Raw genomic sequence first — 22,564 nt, 5'->3', positions numbered from 1 at the left:
AAATGGGCCGTTTTTGGGAGGTTTGCAGAGTGCAAAAACTTTTTTTAAATTTTCCTCTTCAAAACCTTGCTGCGTCGTATACTCCAACATATACGGTATATCATTAGACTTCCTTCAAAGAACGTGGGACAATAGTCCTGTGAAGTAGCAAGTTTCCAGGAATGCTGCTATCACAGGAAAATTATGAAATCGTACAACACTTTAAACTATCGCCTTTATTGCACTGTGAGCTTTTGTTCGAAGTGCGATTTGGTGAATGGTTTCCACGTTGACACACACAAAAAAAACACCCTTGCACAATCATGAATTTTCTCCCCCCTTTTGAGGTAGGGCAGTTTTGAGACTCCAGCCCTTTATTTTTTAAGTTCCTCTTCATTTAGAGCTGCAGCTGTTGAAATGTAAAAGGAAAGCAGTAATTAGAAAAATCCATACTAAAATAGCTTGATGGCGATTATCTCCTGTATTTTGATTATTTGTTGATAACCGATCCCCATTTTGGAACTGAAAATGCTAAGAATGTAAGTCAGTCCTGGGAACTTAAATTCATTGTAGCAGTCTTCCAATATCTCAGGGGTTGCCACAAAGAAGAGGGAGTCAAACTATTTTCCAAGGCACCTGAGGGCAGAACAAGAAACAATGGGTGGAAACTAATCAAGGAGAGAAGCAACTTAGAACTGAGGAGACATTTCCTGACAGTGAGAACAATTAATCAGTGGAACAGAAGTTGCCTCCAGAAGTTGTGAATGCCCCAACACTGGAAGTCTTTAAGAAGATGTTGGATAGCCATTTGTCTGAAATGGGTTTCCTGCCTAGGCAGGGGGTTGGACTAGAAGACCTCCAAGGTCCCTTCCAACTCTACTATTGTATTGTATTGTATCCGATGATTTCCTAACTAGGGAAAACTACAGGTGGTTTTTGATTTCCAGCCATTTGTTTAGTGACTGTTTGAAGTTACAACGACGTAACATATTTTTCAGAATATAAGACGCATTGCAGTATAAGACGCACCAAGGTTTTGACGAGGCAAATTTAAAAAAAAGTTTTTGCACTCTGCAAATCTCCCAAAAATGACCCGTTTTTTGCGAAAACAGCCCCATTTTTTTTTCAAAAAAAGGGCATGAATTAGGAGTGCTCCTAGAGGGGGTGGGGGGCAAAAATGAGCCAAAAAAAGGACATGGATAGCCTTTAGGAAGCTTATAGAGTGCTCCTGGGGGCTGGGAGGGGGCAAAACTGAGCAAAAAAACCAGCCCGTTTTTCGGTCATTTCTGCCCTCCCCAGCCCCCAGGAGCTCTCTGAAAGCCTCCGAAAGGCTATGCATGGCCATTTTGGTGAAGGGGACAGGGTTTCAGAAGGCAAAAAATGTTGTATTCAATGTATAAGATGCACTCAGATTTTCAGCCTCTTTTTTGAGGGAAAAAGGTGTGCCTTATACTCTGAAAAATACAGAATGTCCTTTTGCCCCCCACATTTGCGACCGCTACAGCATCCCCATGGTCACATGTTCAAAATTTGGGCGCTTGGCAACCGGCTCGTATTTATGACGGTTGCAGTGTCCCGGGCTCACGCGATCCCCCTTTGACGACCTTCTGACAAGTAAAGTCAATGAGGAAAGGCAGATTCACTTAGCAGTCTGGGTGCTAACTTAAGAACTGCGGCGATTCACTTAACAACTGCAGCAACAAAGGTCGTAAAGTGAGGCAAAACTCCCTTAATAAATGTCTCACTTAGCAATGGAAATTTGGACTCTATTGTGGCTGTAAGTCGAGGACTACCTGTACCAGCAGTGTTTCTGAAAGCCACTGCATATCCATCCATCCATGCCAGGGCTGGGCTGGGCTTCAAAAATTTTAGCAAGGGGATCTCTGTCTGGTTGCTGGATGGGCGTGGCAATGGTGGGCATGGCCTAGTTGGCCTCCTGCATCACGGTGGGAGGGGGGGTCATTTTTGCCCTCCCAGAGTCCTGGAGGTTCTTCTCGAGCCTCCGGGAAGGTGAAAACGGGCTCTGGAGGCTGGAAATGGGCACATTTCCGCCCTCCCCGAGCCTCCGCGCACCCCCTGCATTTACCTGCATCCAAAATGGGTTGCGTGGGGACTCCTGGGAGGGGAGGGAGGGTGGGCAGGGCCAGCCAGGAGTGGGATTTGGGGATTCTCCGAACTGCACAGAATCTTAGCTAGAGGTTCTCCCGAACCCCTTCAAAACCCCAGCAGCCCATCTCTGCATCCATCCAGAAGAGACGGACATTGCCTGAAATAACAGGTGGACTAATGGAAGAAGCCAAGGTGGGCTCCCCAAGGGAAGAACTCCCTCGAAGTCCCATGTGGCCATCTGTTTCATCTTCCCTCTCTCTCTCTCTCTTTCCTTTGAAGTGAATGGATCTAGTCTTTATCTCAAATTTTAGATGAGAAAGACTCGCCAGAAGGTTATTCATCGGCAGCCTACCCAAACTAGCATTTTCTTAGATGAACAGGAGTCGTTCAAGGGAACTCGGCTGCATTCTGAAGATACTTCTAGTCATTCATGGTTGAGTAATGCAAGGAGAGAGAGGGGGGGCAATTAACTGGGCGTCTCTTTTGTGACACTGATTTTTGGAGGGTGGGAGGAAGAAACCTTTGATGTACCAAGAGTGGGTTAGGTAGGGTGACAATATTTTATTGTGTTTGGAATGAAATAATTAATCAATTTGCAAGGTATAGTTTTTCACGACTTGTCATCATCCCGTGGTCCACACATTTAATGTGATGTAGGAGGCATATTCTTTTAGAAGAAAGAATCGTGGCTGCATTAAGTAGCACCCTCCAGCTTTCTTCCTAGATCCAGTCTCCCCCACCTTCATAATAGATGGAATGGACTACTATCTGAGGAATAGGTTTGCAGGTCAGAAAATTCTCCAATCGATCAGAATCCCTTTAAGCAGCGGTCCCCAACCTTTTGAGCACCAGGGACCGGGGCCACGGAGGGAGGTTTTTCTGTGAACCAGAGGGGCCGTGGTGTCACATGCTGCCTACATCCCACAGATGGGGCTTCCCTTGTTTGTGCGGTACAGTTTCTGGCATGCCGTGACCTGTGGTGCCAGTCCACGGACCGGAGGTTGGGGACCCCTGCCCCAAAAGATCCTCATTTTCACAATGACATCTGCACCCTGTGTTGTGTGAAGTAGACATTTGGCCTGAAGTACATTAGAGGCATACATTTTAGGGAGTTTGTTGCAAAAATCAAATCCAGAAAGCACACACACAGATAACTGATGCAGCAGAATTCATTAACTTCTGTATATACATAATAACACATGAAGTAAATTTACAATTCCTACAGCAGATTCTTCCAACATGGTAGCAAGTGCAAGCAGAGTTTCATTTCAGTTCAGATCAGCCGACAAGTCCAGACTAGTTTTGTTTCTTAGCACAGAATCAGAACTATAGCTAAACCCAGACTCCAGTCTGTTTTCAGTTTTCAAACAGCCCTCATTGGCTGGCTGACTTGCTATGCCTATTCATTGACTGACCTTGTTACTATGCCCTATTCCAGTTCATGAATATTCTGACAGTTTGAACTCTTAATTTTCCCGATGCTGGAAACAAAGCATTGTCCGCAACTATAGCACATAGCACGCCCTCTTATTTCCCGCAAAGTTTTTAACATAAGTTAAGATGATAAGAACTGTGTAAGAACCCTTCGAAAGTGAACTGGCTGTTGAGATTACCTGAAGGTATGCCTCCTGGACAGGCAGTTAGTTTTCAGATGAAATTAAGAAATATACTAACACATCCTTGATGGTATAGTTGGTTTGGAAAGTTAGCCTCCCCCCCCCCTCCCCTAATAATTTGAATTCTAGAACTCCCCTTTATCTTCGTATTAAAGCTGGTCTTTTCCCGAACTCAGGACTCTGCCTGAAGCACTGAGATGTATTGCCTGCAGCCAAAACGTCAGCTGGCAGATTAAAGTCTATGCCCTCAAAGAAGAATATAGAGAAATCAGGACTTTGCTATTGAACGCCATCTCTCATTGAGGAAAGAGACAGAGAGAGAAAGAAAGAGAGAGAAAGAAAGACTCCTGTAATGGAAACCATTCTCTTCCCTCAGGTTCTGTAGAAAAGAAGCAACAGAGGAGATCAATACGAACTCGCTCAGAGTCTGAGAAATCCACTGAGGTTGTGCCAAAGAAGAAGATCAAAAAGGAGCAGGTTGGCTTCCTCCATGTAGAGAGTTAAAAAATAATAATATCGTTGTCATACCTGTTGTCACTTTTTATATCGATGCCTTTTTTATTTAATCCCCACCTACCCTCCCTCTATATTTTTCCCAACCTTCCCCCCCCCCTTTTTTTTTTTGGGACTCTCCTTCTTGAGATCCAAACTCTGCTGGTCAATTAAATTTTCCACCGACAGCATCATCCGTACTTTTGGAGAGCTGAGAAAATAGAGCTTCTCACGAACGCGATATTTGTTTCTTGTTACGAGCTGTGTGATTTATTATTTTTTAAATGTCTCAGTGAGTCCTCTGGACTGCGCTCTGCTTTGTTCTCATCTTAGCATAGCCGCTGGAGTAAATCGAGGCCGACACTCGTGGTTTTGTTTTCGTTGTCTTTTTTTTTTCTTTTTCCAAGAAAGTAGGATGGATTAGAAAGCTCCCCTTGAAAGTGGGGGGGGGGGGGCAGTGGTTCAAAGCATGGCCTTTGCTTGAAGGCCATGCTGATAGCAAGCAGGAAGGGACATAATTCTGGGTTTCTGTAGAGGTTCTCCACCATCCAGGTCATGGTTGTCCCAAAGGTGCTTTTTTTTCAAGAGGCAACTGGAGTTTTTTGTTGTGGCCTACCGGCGGCCAACAAAACTAGCATCAGAGTCGGACAGTGAGGAGGTTGGGGAGGAACATGGGCCAGTCCTGGGGGCTGAGGGAAGCTCAGACGAGGGCTCTGCGTCAGAGGCAAAGAGGGAGCTAGAGAGCAGCAAGGCAGAAGAACAGCTGGAGCCTCTTCCCAGTGTGCGCATGCGCAGAGCTGCCAGAAGACAAAACAAAGCAGGGTCGACTTGGGAGTAAAGCCACACCTTGGAAGTGATTGGCCCCTCCCATAGGAAATAAAAGAGGAGCGAATGAGGAGGGGGCCTTTGCAGGAAACAATAAGTTGATTTGGTGGTGTCGAGAGATAAATTCTGTTTATAACTAAAAGAGACTCTGTGCCAAGTTTTGCCTTGCCCTGCGTTTGGAACTAGTTATTTGGCAGCTCGCCAAATGAGATAAGGTTCGTATTTGATAAACAATCCCCTGAAAGACTGTTTGCTAAGCCTTGCTGGCTGTGAATGAAAGGAATTCACAGTCGTATAAATAAAAGGGGTTTGGCCCCTCTTGCTTGTTAAGGAAGCTTAGGTCAGAACATTTCTGTTTTTTTTCTGGGAAGACGTTTCGCTTCTCATCCAAGAAGCTTGGTCAGAGAGGATTGCTGGTTTGAAAGTGGGGTCAAAGAGGCCATCTATGCCAAAATTGAACAGCCCTCTCTCAACCGAGCCAGAGGGAGACGACCTCATCTACCTCCATTCTACAACACAGTCCTTTCAGCAGTTTCAAGAAGGCTCCACACCCATTTGCACCACTCAGGTGACCCTGAGGACACAGGTAAACCTCCAGGTGACCTTAAGGACTCACTAAAAGGATCTGTCTGCAAGGAATATAAATCCTTCCATTCCTCACCATCCCGTCAGAGCCGAAGAAGCTTCTTGGATGAGAAGCAAAACGTCTTCAAAGAAAAAGCAGGAAAGTCCAGTTGCCTCTTGGGGGGGGAAAAGCACCTTTGGAATAATTCTGGGTTGCCTTTTTTTCTTGTAAGAAGAACCAACCTGCACACAGGGTATTTCTTTGGGGGGGGATGGGCCTCAAAGGTGTATATTGCTTTTGGAAATAGCCAGTTGCAAGTGGTGTGTAGGTTGCTTCATTGGGCCCCTCATGCTGTCTGTGGATTTTGCATGTTTCAAGAAGGTTTATTGCATTTTGGGTTTTCTCGACCGTTTGTGTATGCTCCATTATTTTTTTAATTCAAAGGGAATTTATTTTGGCATATCAAGCATAAGACACTTTCCCTAACAGCTCAAATCATTTGAAAAAGTTCCAAGACGGCAACTTCTAATAAATGTTATATATGGGTTTTTTAATTTTATTTTTAGTCTTATGATTTTTTGCTCGCTATGAAGTTAAACATCTTCTGTTTAAAATACCAGTTTATTATTCCGGCTTTTAACTTTGGCTTTGCTGTCTGTGGAAAAGCAAATACTTTTCCTGGGTTGGATTTCCAAAATAGTGACTTTAAAGAAAGAAAATTTCAACACAGGTTTTTTTTTTAAATAAATAAATAAATAAACCCTCATTCCCTAAATAATCTTTGCTTGCCTTATACTATGGAACTAATTAAATCGACATAGTATATTGTACTGGTGTTTTCAGGAAAAGCATATAGGAAAGCTTAATGATCAGAGAAGCACTGTATTGCATAAGCTTGAATATGTAATATGTTCAGAAAGGCATAGTCATATTTTAGGAATAAGCAACCATATTTGTTCATATCAGCGACTTTCCAAATTAATTCTGCGTCCTTTCAAATTTTAAAATGACAACTGGAATATTAATTTCAACTGAGAAAGAGAAATGTTAATTCTGTTGCAAGTGAGTGATAGCAGAATACAAGTGATTGTCTAGATTTTATATTTGTATTATTCAATTGTATCTTATACAAATCCTTCTATTGTATGTTTTTATCCATTGTACAACAAAATAAAATATTTTTCAAACATTATAGGACAATCCTTAATAAATACTTCGAGATGCGTTTCTTAACCTGCCTATTGTAAATCACCTTATGGAGAACTTTTATTTTCTTTTTATTTTCCTTTTAATTTTTAAATTAATGATTTTTAGCCTTAAAAAAAAAAGCGAGACCTTTTAGCTGAGAAGCTGCTTGCCACTACCAAATTCACAAACTTGGGTGTTCCCCGGCCGAAAACCAATCTCTTATGTAGGATCCGAGGCACAGAAATGCAAAAAGCCTGCAAGGGATTTCACAAGTTCACCCACCTGCCTATCTCCATGCGCTGTGTCAACGTTGCTTTCAGCTGTATAGAGACCTGCAGTGCATTTGCACAGCCTCCCCCCCCCCCCACTTTCTGTCCTCAGAAGCCCAGGCTTCAAAACGGGGCTGTAAGTTAAAACCTCATTTGGAACTTGGGGGTCTTGCTTTTCTCTCTTTTCATACCCTGTTTCCCTGAAAATAAGACCTCTCCGGATAATAAGCCCAATCAGGGCTTTTGAAAAGTGCATGCGCTAAAAATCAGACCTCTCCAGATAATAAGCCCTCTCCCTAAAAATACTGCAACACAGCAGCAGCCATGAGGTGACCACGCTCACCACCTCCTGCACCTGAAAAATAATAAGGCCTCCCCGAAAATAAGGCCAAGCGCTTATTTCGGGGGGGGGGGGGGTGTCAAAAGAAAATAAGATCCTGTCTTATTTTCGGGGAAACACGATAGCTATCGTTATTTATTTATTTTTTTCCCCTTTCCCCTAGCTCAAGGCTTGGTAGCTTGCCCTACCCCCTAACCCCTTAATTGGTTCCTGGACAAAAAATAAAAGCCTTCCTGGCACATATTGAATGATTTTGAAGCAAACTGAGACCCATTTAATGTTTTTTAGGGAAGGCAGTATTAATTAAATCCACAAGAAGAAAAAATACATACATACATACATACATACATACATACATACATACATACATACATACATATATTTGGGTTATGGGTGGAGGGGGAAAAACCCTTAAATATGATTCCTTATATACTAACTGCTTGCATTGAATTTACATTTCCTCCTTTGTACTAGGGAACAAGAAATGTCTCTACTAACCACTCATTTTCCTGTCTAAACAGGTAGAAACAGCCCCACAGGCAGCAGTGAAGACTGGATTACAAAAAGGTTAGTGTGACTTGTATTTCTTGTGGTTTGTCTTGTCTTCTCGTCTGTCTAAAGATTTTTGACAGACTTGTGAATTAAAATACTTCGTATGTTGCCGAATAAATGTAGTTTATGGTCACTCTCACCCCTCCGTAACCAGGTCGTGTCAAAAGGCAGTGAAGCAGAATCTCTGGCAAAGCAGGCTCAAACATGTGCCAAACGAAAGTACAAACACCCTCTCATAAATCTCCCAACAAGAACAATTACTGGAGTGAGTTCTTGCCTCGGGTGTGGAACAAGCAGTTTTGTTGTATAACAGAGTTCATTTCTTCAGAAAGACTTTAGGCGTATGGTTCCCCAATTTATGATATCGCGAAGCTTTCTCAGGCTGGAAGAGTCAGGACCACACATGAAGCTTCTGTTATTTATTGCTCATACCTACACACAAGAATCTAGTCAACCAAAGACCAACCCTAAATTGGGCTAGATAAGCATCGATTATTGGAGAAGAGCAGGCGAACTGGAAGGCAGGGTTAAACATGTCATAAGTTTGGAGTCATTGCGTTGTCACAAGAGACTCAAATCCAACCTCCCCATGAATTCCATTGACCCTTGTCTAGCAACAAAATGTTTTGTTAGTTTTGACTATATTCCTGCCTAGAGGTAGCAGTAATAAACTCTTCTCTGCTTTGAATTCTTTGAATGCTTCTGGTTATTTGCACTTGACATCAACGGAATTCAAGGGGTTGGACCTAGACTGTTTACAGCAGGGTGGATTTGATTTAAATCACTAGTAAAAAGGCTTGATTTAAATCAACTTAATTTAAATCATAATTTTTTAAAGAGCAACTGTCATCTCTGCTGTGATATTGTGTGAATGCATCAAATGAAGTGCATGTTATCTCAGCTTGCAGAGCTTGGGTTCATTGCACGAGTTTACCAAAAATGTAAATATTGCAGAATACACAGCCTCATGCTACGTAACTAAGCTCCATTTCATGCTGAATAAACTAAATTATTGATGTATCTTAAACAGAAAACTATCTTTAGATAGATTTTTACTCCAAAGCATTTTATTAAAATAAATTTGATTTTTTTAAAAAATCTGATTTAATTTTTTTAAAAATCCGATTTAAATTTTTAAAAATCGATTTTTTTAATCTATTTTTTTTAAATCATTGATTTTTATCCACCCTGGTTTACAGGAATGTAACAACTCTAGGCTGATTACCCTCTTTATTCCATCCCCAGGCTCTCACTGTCCTTCCCCTACAAACTTCAGTTTAAAAGTTAGAATGACTGGGATGTAGGCTTGCTTCAGGTAGTTCTTTGGAGTCCCATATTTGCCATGCTTCCTGTCGAAGCATAGGCTAGGATGGGAAGGAGAAATCTTTCACTCCTGACTCCTTCCTCCAAATTTCTGCCATCACTGACACCAAGCATTTCTGCTTCCTTCCTCCAAGGCATTGTAAGGGATAGAATCAAGATCACGTGAAGTGTTAATACCACTTTATAAGGCCTTGGTAAGGCCACCCTTGGAATACTGCATTCAGTTTTGGTCGCCACAATGTAGAAAAGATGTGGAGACTCTAGAAAGAGTGCAGAGAAGAGCAAAAAAGATGATTAGGGGACTGGAGACTAAAACATATGAAGAACGGTTGCAGGAACTAGGTATGTCTAGCTTAAGAGAAAGAAGGACTAGGGGAGACATGATAGCAGTGTTCCAATATCTCAGGGGTTGCCACAAAGAAGAGGGAGTCAAGCTATTCTCCAAGGCACCTGAGGACAGAACAAGAAGCAATGGGTGGAAACTAATCAAGGAGAGAAGCAACTTAGAACTGAGGAGAAACTTCCTGACAGTTAGAACAATTAATCAGTGGAACAGCTTGCCTCCAGAAGTTGTGAATGCCCCAACACTGGAAGTCTTTAAGAAGATGTTGGATTGCCATCTGTCTGAAACGGTATAGGGTTTTCCTGCCTAGGCAGGAGGTTGGACTAGAAGACCTCCAAGGTCCCTTCCAACTCTCTTATTCTATTCTAATGTAATGAATACCATTCAGATCTAGGTATAGAAGGATGTTTGATTTCATGTTAGTTTGATCATCTATATTCAATGCTAATTGCTTCTGAGATTACATTTTATGTACAGGAAAAGGGTAAGGCGCCTTAAGTGTTGTCAAAATAAAATACTTCAGCCTTTGAAAAAAAATTGCTATAAAAATGACTTTATCATTAAGCAAATATTATTCCGATTCTGACTTTCCACCCTGTTTTTGAAACAGTTCTCATCCCAATGTGTTCTTCATTGTGTGATAGCTTTTAGTTTTTTATATCGTGAGCTGCCTCGGGAGGATTATAATATGGGAGATAAGGTATAAATGAACAAAAGATCTGCTTTGTATCCCCTATCCAACAGTTAGTAGCATTGTTGCATTGGAAAAGCCCTACTTTTAAAATCCTAGACTGGTTTCCTGTTACAAAAAAATAAAAAAGTAGAAAAGTTGTAAATTTGAAAAGCTTTTAAATAAAGTGTGCAATTTGGCTTGTTTTCTTGGTGGTGTTGTTGTTCTTACTTTCTCTTTCAGTAGCATACATATCTGAGGGGTCTTTTAGAATTAATCCCAGTGTGTTGTGTTAAGGTGCCAGTGAGATTTCCGATTCTTGTAAACCTCTGAAGAAAAGAAGTCGAGCCTCCACAGATGTAGAATTGGCTAACTCCGCTTATAGAGATACCTCCGATTCTGATTCAAGAGGACTTAATGATTTACAGGTAATTTATTCAGCCCCAGCTTTGAAACTGACAAATATTTTGATAAATCCGTTTCACAGATTGTTTTATGTTTTCTTTTTTAAAAAAAAAAACCTTGGGAGTGAGCTGTTTGTGGCTGCGAATCTTCTTTGAATATGCTTTGTTTGCAAACACAATTGTAAACGATGTACAAAAACATCCCAGTTTGACAACAAACAGATTTCTGACATCAGGCAAGTGTAAAACAACATTGACTTAAGTGCAGTTAGGTTACATTTGCTCCTTTCTTAAAATCTATTGAATTCTGTATTCTTGAGTGTTATTGTTTGGTAGTTTTTTTCTCTGCATTGAAAAGAAAAATATCGAAAAAAAGTGGAATTACATAAAACGCTGCTGCAGTCAAGGATGGGAACAAACATGAAAATTACAGCTTTTAAACAAACAAAATGGAAAAGTTAGCCCAGAACACTAAGCAGAACAGTTAACCTATCACTGTTAGCACTAGCTTGATGATGGTGGTTGGGTTAGAACTGAAACATTGCTTTTCTCTGCATTGTTTAAAATTTCGTTCTACATGTCAATTTTTGATTTCTATGTGATGGGAAATAGTCAAGAAAGATTCAAATCAGAGAAATCTTACGAGTATTTTATTTTCAGGATTGGGCCTGGAAAACCTCTTGCACCAACCTGGAAGCTGAAAATTGGGAGGGGGGGAAGGGGATACATGGGGGAGTTGCATGCGTGGGGGAGGGGCACACACAGGGGTCACACAGACATGCACAAGGGGTGCATGGGGGATCACATGCGCATTGCATTATGAGTACGGGCGCGCTTTCGGTATGCAGCGACAAAAAGGTTAGACATCACTGCCTTAGAATAACATCTACCCATGTTTCCCCGAAAATAAGACCAAGTCTTATTTTCTTTTGGGTCCCAAAATAAACACTAGGGCTTATTTTCGGAGGGTGTCTTCCCACCCCAGTTTACAGAAGGCCCTTTTGTTCGTGGTGGGCCAGGAGGCTGCACGATGGGCCAGTGCTGCTGCCGCGAGGTGGGGATTGATCTACCCAATGCTCTCTCCATCAGCTTACCTCCCCGGGTAATAAGCCCAATCGGGCTTTTGAGCGCATGCACTAAAATAAGCCCTCCCCTGAAAATATTGCAACACAGCAGCAGCCATGAGGTGACTACTCTCGCCTCCTCCTGCACCTCAAAAGTAATAAGACCTCCCCAAAAATAAGGCCAAGCACTTATTTCAGGGGTCAAAAGAAAATAAGACTTCTGTCTTATTTTCGGGGAAACACAGTATGCTGTGTTAAATGTTATTTTCAGATTCTGGCCATACATAAGGTAAGTTGTTTTGATATGGGGAGCTATCGTTAATATTTTCCCCGCATGCTCTCCCTTCCAAATTTGGTAGAACGAATTTTTGCAAAGAGATGTGTTTGTTTAAACAAAATTAAGTTTTCTCATCCGGCCAATATATTCATCCTTCTGCAAATTTCCTCCCTTGGGTAGATGAGATTACACCAAGGATGGCATTTTAATTGACCTAAAGTCAAAGCTCAGAGAATTTATGGAAATAGTTAGCTGCTTGGTTTGGTTTTCCCTTTAATGAACTGGATTTACACTGATCCTTATTTATAGATCTCTCTTCTTTTTTAAAAAAAAATGAAAACAACTGTGCATGCTTTATTTTAGGGTAGTTTTGGAAAGCAGTCAGACAGCCCATTGGCTACAGCAGATGCTGATGTTTCTGACGTCCAGTCGGTGGACTCGAGCTTGTCAAGAAGAGGTTCAGGGACAAGTAAGAGAGACACCGTTTGCCAGGTAAATGAAAAGTGCAAATCTGGGAATAAATTATGGCTGTGATCCTGGTCGGTTACTGTATTTTTCTGTTTATAAGACGCTATTTTTTTCTTTAAAACGTTTCCTTGAAAATGGTGGGGCGTCTTATACACAGGTGGTAGAGAGGAGAAGGCCATACATCCAGATGAGCCTCTATCTTATATGCAGCTCCACCATTCCTCTCTATCGTTCCAGTGATGCATTTCCTGTTCTTGTTGTATTAATTCACCCTAACAAGAGATGGTTTGTGCACAGCAGTGGCTTGCAGTGTGCTTACTACAAGAAACTACATGAAACACGGGGATGTATAATACATGGGGCGTCTTATAGACGGGAAGAATACGGTATTTCATTTCTGCTGAATCACCTTTACCAAAAGATCAAATAATAAATAACAAACAAACAGCAAAACAAATAACAAAACAGCCCTCAACTTAACGACCACAAATGAGCCCAAACATTTTAAGCCAGAAATTTGTTAAGTGAGTTTTGCCCCCCCGCTTTATGATTTTACTTGCCACATTCGTTAAGTGAAGCGCTGTAGGTGTTGAACTAGTAACCCGGTTGTTCAGTGAATCTAGCTCCCCCCCCCCCCCCGACTCTGCTTGTCAGAAAGTCGCAAAAGGAGATCACACGATCCCCACCAGGGCACTGCGAAGCGTCCTACGTGTGACTCAGTTTTCAAGCATCGCATGACCATGGGGATGCTTACGTGAAAAATGATCATGTGACCCTTTTTTGGGGGGTGCCGTTGTAACTTTGAAAGATCACGATGAACCGAACTGTTGTAAGTTGAAGTCTGTACCTGTAGGTTGATTTAATATCCATTCGTCTCCTTAAAAGCCTTACCCTGTTTCTCTGAAAATAAGACCTCCCCAGATACAGTAATAAGCCCAATCGGGCTTTTGAGCACATGCGCTGAAACTAAGCCCTCCCCGAAAATATTTCAACCCAGCAGCAGCCATGAGTTGACCCCGGTCACCGCCTCCTACGCCTCAGAAATAATAAGACCTCACCGAAAATAAGGCCAAGCACCTATTTCGGGGGTCAAAGGAAAATAAGACCCTATCTCAGGGGTGTCCAAACTTGGGAACTTTAAGACTTGTGGACTTCAACTCCCAGAATTCCCCAGCCAGCTGGCTGGGGAATTCTGGGAGTTGAAGTCCACAAGTCTTAAAGTTCCCAAGTTTGGACACCCCTGGCTTAAACTAAGATAAGTAGAGTAGAGTAGAGTAGAGTAGAGTAGAGTAGAGTAGAGTAGAGTAGAGTAGAGTAGGAAATATAGAATAGAATGGAATGGAGTAGAATAGAAAATATAGAATAGAATATAGAATAGAATAGAATAGAATAGAATAGAACAGAATAAGAGTTGGAAGGGACCTTGGATGTCTTCTAGTCCAGCCCCCTGCTTAGACAGAAAATCCAAAGAGTTGTTCAATCTCCTCTTAAAAACTTCCAGTGTTGGAGCCTTCCCAACCTTCGGAGGCAACTTCTGTTCCATTGATTAATTGTTCCAACTGTCAGGAAATTTCTCCTTAAGTTCTAGGTTGCTTCTCTCCTTGATTAGTTTCCACCCACTGCTTCTTGTCCTGCCCTCAGGTGCTTTGCAGAATAGCTTGACTCCCTCTTCTTTGTGGCAGCCCCTGAGATATCGGAACGCTGCTATCATGTCTGTCTATGTTGATGCTTCTGCTGCAAAAATGAACATTGATACAGGAGCAGAAATTCATGGCTGGCTGGGGAATTCTGGGAGTTGAAGACCACAAGTCTTAAAGTTCCCAAGTTTGGACACCCCTGCCCTATCTTAAACGAAGAACCCAATGAAAAAAAATATATGGATAACCTGTAACTGCACTTTAAACTACCACATTTCCCCCCGAAAATAAGACTGTCTTATTTTCGGGGAAACACAGTAGTTTAAAGTGCTTTTACAGGTTATCCATATAATTTTTCTCATTAAGGGTTCTTCGTTGATTTTGTAGACTAATCACATTCAGGTCTTCTCAGAGAGACCTTTGATTGTATATCTTGTTTATTTTCTTCTCCACCTGATTTGTACGGCTCCTTTCTCAGGGTCCCTACCCATATTTCACATTTATTTCTTCTTGCTTGCTTGCTTCAGTGGAAAAGAAAATTAGTTTTTTTTCCCCCACTTGTTCGTTTTAAAATGCCTTCTGCAAGAAAACAGATTCCATCACCTTAATTAAACTGACCCACAAATAAGGGGAATGCCTTAGATGGCACCATCGTGAAGAACGATTGCTCCCTTAAGTTCAAGAGAGGGAAACTGACCATAACAGCAAAGACTGACATCCATCCTGACTCTCTGCTTGTTATTTCTCAACCTCCAGCTCTTTTGGAAAGCTCCCCGTGAAATCTTCCTCAGATGTTTTCAGGATGTTTAGGATGCTCCTTCCCCTCGGGGAATATCCACTGCTTTGCCTTGGGTGTCTCCTCCCTCAGGCTGGTTCTGACTAACCCAGAAAACCATCCTTCACAACAACAGAGGACAATACCTTGGAAGTCCTTCTGGATTTGGAAGAGTGGGAAGATGGATGGATGGATGGATGGATGGATGGATGGATGGATGGATGGATGGATGGAGAGCAGTCTCTCAGATTTCACACATTGTTTCACTCAGTGGTTATCAGCTACATCCAGACCGTTCAGATCATCATTTAATGCTGCTCAGTTTTTTCCAGAGTTTTGCCTCTCCTATAGTTCTCTCTTTCTCTCTTCCCCCTCTCCTCTCCCCCTCCCTCTCTGCCCCTCTTCCTCCCCCTCTCCCCCTCTCTCTCCCCTCCATATTTCTCCCTCTCTCCCTATCCCTCTTACTCTCCCTCCCTTTCTCTCCCCCTCCCTATCCCTCTCTCCCACTCTCCCTCCCTCTCTGCCCCTCTTCCTCTCCCTCTCTCTCTCTCCCCCTCCCTATTTCTCCCCCCTCCCTATTTCTCCCTCCCTCCCTCTCTGCTCCTCTCCCTTTCTCCCTATCCCTCTTTCTTTCCCTCCCTCTCTCTCCCCCTCCCTTTCTCCCTCTCTCCCTCCCTCTCTGCTCCTCTTCCCCTTCCTCCCACTCTCTCCCCCTCCCTATTTCTCTCCCCTCCCTCTCTGCTCCTCTCCCTTTCCCCCTATCCCTCTTTCTTTCCCTCCCTCTCTCCCTCCCTCTCTGCTCCTCTTCCTCTCACTCCCTCCCTCTCTCTCCCCCTCCCTATTTCTTTCTCTCTCCCCTCCTCCCTATTTCTCTCTCCCTCCCTCTCCCCCTCCCTATTTCTCTTTCTCTCTCCCCTCCTCCCTATTTCTCTCTGTGTGTGTGGGTGTGTGTTTGTGTGTGTGTTTGTGTGGATTATCTGCTGCCATCTAGTGACAGGTTTTCATTCCCCACCACATTAGAGCTTCCTCATTCACCCACTCAAAGAGGATCAATTCTTTTCTTAGAATAAGTGAGCAATTACTTCTGCAAGTTAATCAGTACTGCAAAACTTTTTTTAAAAAAAATGAGTTTGCAAACAGAAAAAGAAAAGATTTTCAGAGTCGTCTCGTTCAGCTGAGTTTAAACATAAATATGAATAAAACAAAAAAATACGGTGCAGATGATCAGTTCCTCCTTCCAGTTCATTTTTCACATAACAGGCAGGGAAGTCATCAAATGTCTATCTCTGAAACCCTTTTGTAAGGTGAACATAACTGTAACAACTGTTTATTTCCTTGCTAATTTTTCACATCCGTACGAGCCAGCCACTATACGGTTAGTCCTCCATTTACAACAGTTCCTTTACTGACAGTTCAAAGTTACCACAGTACTGAAAAAAGTGACTTATGGCCATCTTTCACTCTTATGACCGTAGCAGCATCCTCACAGTCACATGATCAATTTTTGGATGCCATCCAATGGGAAATAGTGATCAGAAAATATCGTATTTTTCGCACTATGAGATGCCCCAGACCATAAGACGCACAATAGCTTTATAGGTAGAAAAGAAGAAGAAAAAAATCTGCTTCTGCCACCCAGCATCCATCCTGTATTCTTCTGGCTAGCCTCCTTGCAGCAAACAGCAAACTGGTCAGCTTCAGCATGTTATCGCAGCCGCAGCATGTGGCTTGTCAGGGCTCGGCTCCGTTGCGCCCACCACCGGTTAACTGAGCTGAGCTGCTGCCACTGCCAGGAAACACTGGAGCCTTCACTGCTGAGCAGCTGATTGGTGGTTGGATTTCCCTCCCGGAGTACCGCCGATCAGCTGTTCTAGATGGCGGAGATCACCAGTCGCCGCCTATTGGCCATTGGCGGCAGCGAACAGTGGTGGGCCAGGAGGCCGATCCAACCGCCAATCAGCTGCTTAGCAGTGAAGGCTCCAGCATTCCCCAGTGGGGGCGTCAAACGGCAGTGCTGCACCCACCCACCCCATCCCCGTTGCAATATTCATTCTATAAGACACATATTTCCATCCACTTTTTTTTTGGGGGGGGGGGGGGGAACCTGCATCTTATAATGAGAAAAATACAGCACATACCAACATTCGTGGGTCACAATGAGGAAGCTAGCCCAGCTTTTGTTCCACGGCTGATGTCTTTCCTTCAGGGTATCTTGTCCTTTTTTATACTGTGTGATGTGCGTGTCTCTGAAATGTATTTCTATAGTAGAGGAACCTTGAAAATGGCATGGTAAATCCAGCATGAGAACATTTAGCTTTTCGACCCGATTGAATTAGAAACTCGGTGACTTTATTTGGATTTTCTTTTTCTTTTTTCTCTCCTTTTTCCTTTTTTCTTTTTAAGATTTGTGAAAGCACCGGGGAGTCTCTGGTCTCCTGCGAAGGTGACTGCTACAGGGTCTTCCATACAGAATGCCTAGGATTGAGCTCACAGCCCGATGGGAAATTTATCTGCCTGGAGTGCAAAAATGGTAAATGCGTTCATTCATTCTTTTTTTTTTTTTTTGCCTCGAGAAAGTGGCGAGAACGCCAAAAGCTCTGAGCGCTACTAAACAAGGATCCGTTCGGGCTTTTGGACGCCTGCTCAACTAATTCTTTCTTGCTTTCTCTTTCAAAATGGATTGCAATTTTAAGATTTCAAACCTAACCCACATTCTGCAGCACGACTTGATGCCTATTTTTCCTGTTGATTTAGGATATCGGTCCTCTTTGTTTTCCTTCACATTGGATAGCTAAAGAAAATGGCGTAATAGCCTAGGCTTTTTTAGCCTCTGGAAAGCTGAGAGGAATATACTGTTGCATCCTCTCACTGTCACCCACGTCTGAAAACATCACCCAGGAGATACTGTCACAGTTCTAAGTTCAGCATCCAACCCCTGTCATCCACTAGGAAAGCTGGATTTTCATATTCTTTTTAGATAGATAGAAAAGAAAGTTTAAATTGCAGAATATTGGAAGTGTGATTTGCTTTAACCTTCAAGCAGTATGTCCCAAAGGTGGGTGGACGGACAGACATTAATATATAGATGATAGACAGACAGACAGAAAAAGTGAAAGACAGAGAGGTAGACATAGAGATAAGATATTGATAGCAATAGTGCTAAACGGTTTACAGACTCAGCCTCTTGCGCCCAACAATCTGGGTCCTCATTTTACTGACCTCAGAAGGATGGAAGCCTGAGTCAACCTTCAGCCAGTGGGAATCGAACTCCCGACAGCCAGCAGAAGTAGCCTGAAGTATTGCATTCTAATCACAAAATACTTTAATATTTTGCAACGGCCCCTCGGGTTCCCAGGCTGAAAGAATGTCTCTGCGTTCCAGCTAAACCTTTTTATGTTTCTCCTCTTCAAAGGGCAGCATATCTGCTTTTCCTGCAAACTTCCTGGCAAAGACGTGAAGCGCTGCTCGGTCAACGCATGTGGCAAATTCTACCACGAGGCCTGTGTCCGCAAGTTTACTACCGCTGTTTTTGAATCCCGAGGATTCCGTTGCCCTCAGCATTGCTGCACTGCCTGCTCGATGGACAAAGATATTCATAAAGCAAGCAAAGGTAAGAACAAAAGCAGGGTCACACTTCCTGCGGCAAAGGCATCGCCGTGAAAGCTCCGAATAACTTCTGTGTGTTTCGCTTACCTTCGCGGCGGAATCTTTGCTAAGAGTCGGGAAAGCAAAGGCCAGAAACCGCGACAATCTAGGTGGGAAAATGTAGTTTGTTTTTGGCAATGGTTTGTTCTCCAAGCTTGTTTCCATTTAGTTTCTGAACGTTTCATTACCAGACTAGCGTATTTTTTGCACCAAGATTTTGAAGAGGCAAATTAAAAAAAAAAGTTTTTGCACTCTGCAGGCCTCCCAAAAACGGGGCCGCTTTTTTTTTTTTAAAAAAAAAGGACATGAATAGCCTTTAGGAGGCTTCTAGAGTGCTCCTGGGGATGGGGGGGGGGCAAATTCGAGCAAAAGATGTTCCATTTGTTGCAAAAACAGGTGTGTTTTTTGTCAAAAAACCCCCCAAGGACATGCATAGCCTTTAGGAGGCTTATAGAGTGCTCCTGGGGGCTGGGGAGGCAAAATTGAGCAAAAAACGCCCTGTTTTTTGCTCATTCCTTTGCTATGCACAGCCATTTTTGCAAAAGGGGCAGGGTTTCGGGTGCGCAAAAAATGCTGTATTCAGTGTATAAGATGCACCCAGATTTTCACCCTCTTTTCTGAGGGAAAAAGGTACGTCTTACACGCCAAAACATGCGGGTAGGTAGCATCATCATCAGGATTTTGTCTTGTCTTGTATGGCTGTGGTCAGTTGGTTGTGCGATTACACACACGACATTTATAAGCTAAAGAGGAACAGGACAAGAAAATCCTGCTGAAGATGTTACCTAGCATGGTAACAAAACGTTCAGAAACTAAATTGAAAGAAACTCGGAGGGGGAACCCCTGCCAAAATCTAAAACCCCGAGCTACAAGTATTTCCTATGATTTCAATGTAATTTGTTCTCAGATGTTTATTTAAAAGGGGGGCATTCCAGGTCAGCCTGAACAGGTGGAGGCAACACACAGGTCAAATGTGATTGCTATTTTGCCATGGTTTCTATGGAGAAAAAAAAGTCTTCACATTCCTGCAATTGTTTTGTGTTGGGAGAATTATTTGCCAGGAACCAACAAACCTTAACAAAACAAAATTTCTCTGGGCTGTTGTTTTATGTGAAATTTACATTCTGTGCAGGAGAAGAGAGAATGGAAGCCTTTATATCAACCTAAATGAGCCTCCATTCTGAATTAGTTAGAGAATGGGGTGTGTATTCACACCCAATCTTAATTCTTCAATACATGGCAAGGTTTGCAGCAGCATACATGTGTGCCCATGTGTGTAAAAATATATCTGCTTTATTTGCACACTGCAAGGAATAGAACCTAACCCTAAATATTTTTCTTTTGCTAATATTTGCTATGAAAAAGATCAAGACAACCCAAAAACAAAAACAAATTTCTTCCATCCTTTGATAGAGATACTTTGTGATTGATTTCATTCTGTTGCATTAGATGTGAGTTGCAGGCCTTTGCAAGTTAGATAATTTCCTTCAGATGGATGGATGGATGGATGGATAGATGGATGGATGGATGGATGGATGGATGGATGGATGGATGATACATAGACAGACAAACAGACAGACAGACATATGGATGATAGACAGACAGATATGGATGGATGGATGATAGAGAAATAGAAGATAGATAGATAGATGATAGATAGATAGATAGATAGATAGATAGATAGATAGATAGATAGATAGATAGATAGATAGATATAGGAGGGAGGGAGGGAGGTAGCAGAGGTAGATTCCTGCCAGTTCTAACCTCTTCTATATAAGAGGTTCCACAAATCTACCATGCCATTTAGAACCGGTTCCAGCTCCCCCCGCCCGTCCGCACCACGCTTGCCCCGCCCGCCGCTCACTGATTGGCTGGCTCATCAATTGCCCCACCCGCCTCCAAGAGTCCTATCTATGTCTTAAAGCTGTCAAGTTTGAACACCCCTGGGTTTTTTTTTTTCTAAAGGTTAGGGGTGCAAGGTTCTTGTAACTTGGCAGCTTTAAGACTTGCACACTTCAATACCAGAGTTCCTGAGCCAACGTGACTGGAGGAGGAATTCTGGGAGTTGAAGTCCACAAGTCTTAAAGCTGTCAAGTTTGAACACCCCTGGGTTTTTTTTCTAAAGGGTTAGGGGTGCAAGGGTCTTGTAACTTGACAGCTTTAAGACTTGCGTGCTTTAAATGCCAGAGTTTCTGAGCCAACATTTTGGTTGCTAAGCAAGAGCATTGTTAAGTGAGTTTCACCACATTTTACAAGTTGGCCATGCCCACCCAGTCACATGACTGCCAAGCCACTCCCACCCGGTCACATGGCTGGCAAGCCATTCCCACCCGGTCACATGGCCGGTAAGCCATTCCCACAAAGCAGGCCACACCTACAGAAGAGGTTCTAAAAAATTTTGAAACCCACCACTGGTAGGTAGGTAGATAGGTAGGTAGAGAGAAGATAGATGGATGGATGGTAGATAGGTAGAGACAGTTGGATGGATGATAGATAGAGATAGAAGATAGGTAGGGAGAGAGAGAGAGAGAGAGAGAGAGAGAGAGAGAGAGAGAGAGAGAGAGATGGATGGATGAGAGGGGAAGGGAAAAGAAGGACTAGATATAACATTTGTAGCTCTCTGATCTGTGTTTAAAGGAAGATGGCATGTATATATCATTCTGACAGCTCTTGTAAAAAAAAAATGTAACAGAAAGGGAATGAAAATATGCATAACATCGGACCGTGCATCTTGCAAGACTATGCTTCTTACAGATACTATATCTGAAAAAGAAAAGAAAAAAAGTTGCCGGCTTGAAATATGCCGAAGTGTAGGTATTTCACTGATCAAAAGCTAGTGGCGTCCTAAAGCAGATAAACAGAAGAGGGTTTGCTTCAAAAATATGTTAGGTTAGCCGGTCTAGTGAAGGGTGATGATGGGTTTCTTTGCAATGGAAGAAGTAGAAAAAAAATTCCTTTCCCTATGACTGTTGAAGTAATTCTGTGGAAAAAATACGGCAGGTGTTGTCAATGGCTCTTGGGCCATCTTACTGCCCAAGCTGCCTCTTCCTTCTTTAGCCAAATACAAACTGGCTTAACTCTTTTTCTGAGAAGTTTGGCTTGTGCTTCATCAGCTTGTCCTTCAGGGGATACGGGGGTATTTCTGCCCTGTGTTTTAAATCTGCATAAAACTCGCCATATTCCATTTTCAAAGCACTTTGGCATAATCCATTGGGGTTTTCCCAACCATCGGAGAGACTGAAGGGAAGGGATGCAAGACAACTAATTTGCTCCACTCCAGTGGTGGGTTCCGGATCCCGTTCCAACCGGTACAGTTGGTACGGGCCCGGCGGTGTCCACATGCATGTGAGCAGCGCTTGTGCACACGCACGCAGCACGCGCATGTGTCTTAGCGCCTCCGTGACACTCCAGCTGCTCCATGGAGCACCACGCAGGCGCTGTATGCGCCATGCACGTGCGCAGAAGCATGGAAGCCTTAAAAGACAGGTAAGGAGCTCAGGTGGGCCGGTGGGCCCTACGGAACACCGTACCGGAACGGTATCCGGTGCTCCGGGCAGGCTCCGGTAGGCCTGTACCGGGGCATACTGCCTGCAACCCACCATTGCTCCATTCATAACCTCTAGGGGAAGGGGGAGCTAATCAGGGGTGGGCTTCAAACGTTGCAGCAATGGGTTTGCTGCCCCGTTGCTGGGTGGATGTGGCCATAGTGGGTGTGGCCTAGTCAGCCTCCTGCACCCAATTTGTTGGCGGGAGGGGTTCACCCTCCCCAGGCTTCGGAGGCATTCCTCGGGCCTCTGGGAGGGTGAAAACTGCTTCCCGCGGGCTCCGGAGTCCGGACTTCCCGAACCTCCGGTAGGCCCGTTTTTTCCCCCCCTCCCCAAGTCCCTGTGCGGGCCCTGCACTTAACTGGTATGATGAACGGGCTGCTTGGAGACTCCTGGGAGGGGTGAGGTGGGCATGGCCAGCCAGGGGTGGCATTTGGAGATTTGCCGAACTGGGCAGAATCCGAGCTAGAGGATCACC

General features: G+C 43.3%; 1 protein-coding gene across 4 annotated transcripts in view; it reads left to right on the top strand.

Moving 5' to 3' along the window:
- NSD3 (nuclear receptor binding SET domain protein 3) overlaps positions 1-22,564 on the top strand; it is a gene marked incomplete at its 3' end in the record, with an annotated part of 129,422 nt that overhangs the window by 56,866 nt on the left and 49,992 nt on the right. For 3 of the 4 annotated variants that reach the window (XM_081960728.1, XM_081960729.1, XM_081960727.1), the window contains exons 8-13: positions 4,081-4,181; positions 7,905-7,950; positions 10,569-10,699; positions 12,380-12,508; positions 17,300-17,426; positions 18,309-18,506. In XM_081960728.1, the coding sequence (XP_081816854.1) occupies positions 4,081-4,181; positions 7,905-7,950; positions 10,569-10,699; positions 12,380-12,508; positions 17,300-17,426; positions 18,309-18,506 (732 nt within the window). Of the gene's footprint in view, positions 1-4,080; positions 4,182-7,904; positions 7,956-10,568; positions 10,700-12,379; positions 12,509-17,299; positions 17,427-18,308; positions 18,507-22,564 lie in introns of those variants that run through there. The other variant, XM_081960730.1, reaches the window with a different exon arrangement.

This window comes from Natrix helvetica, assembly GCF_964273705.1.
Source record: "Natrix helvetica genome assembly, chromosome: 8".
NCBI classification, from domain to species: domain Eukaryota; kingdom Metazoa; phylum Chordata; class Lepidosauria; order Squamata; family Natricidae; genus Natrix; species Natrix helvetica.
The sequence above is the reverse complement of the archived record's forward strand: the minus strand, read 5'-3'. Positions and strand labels throughout refer to the sequence as shown.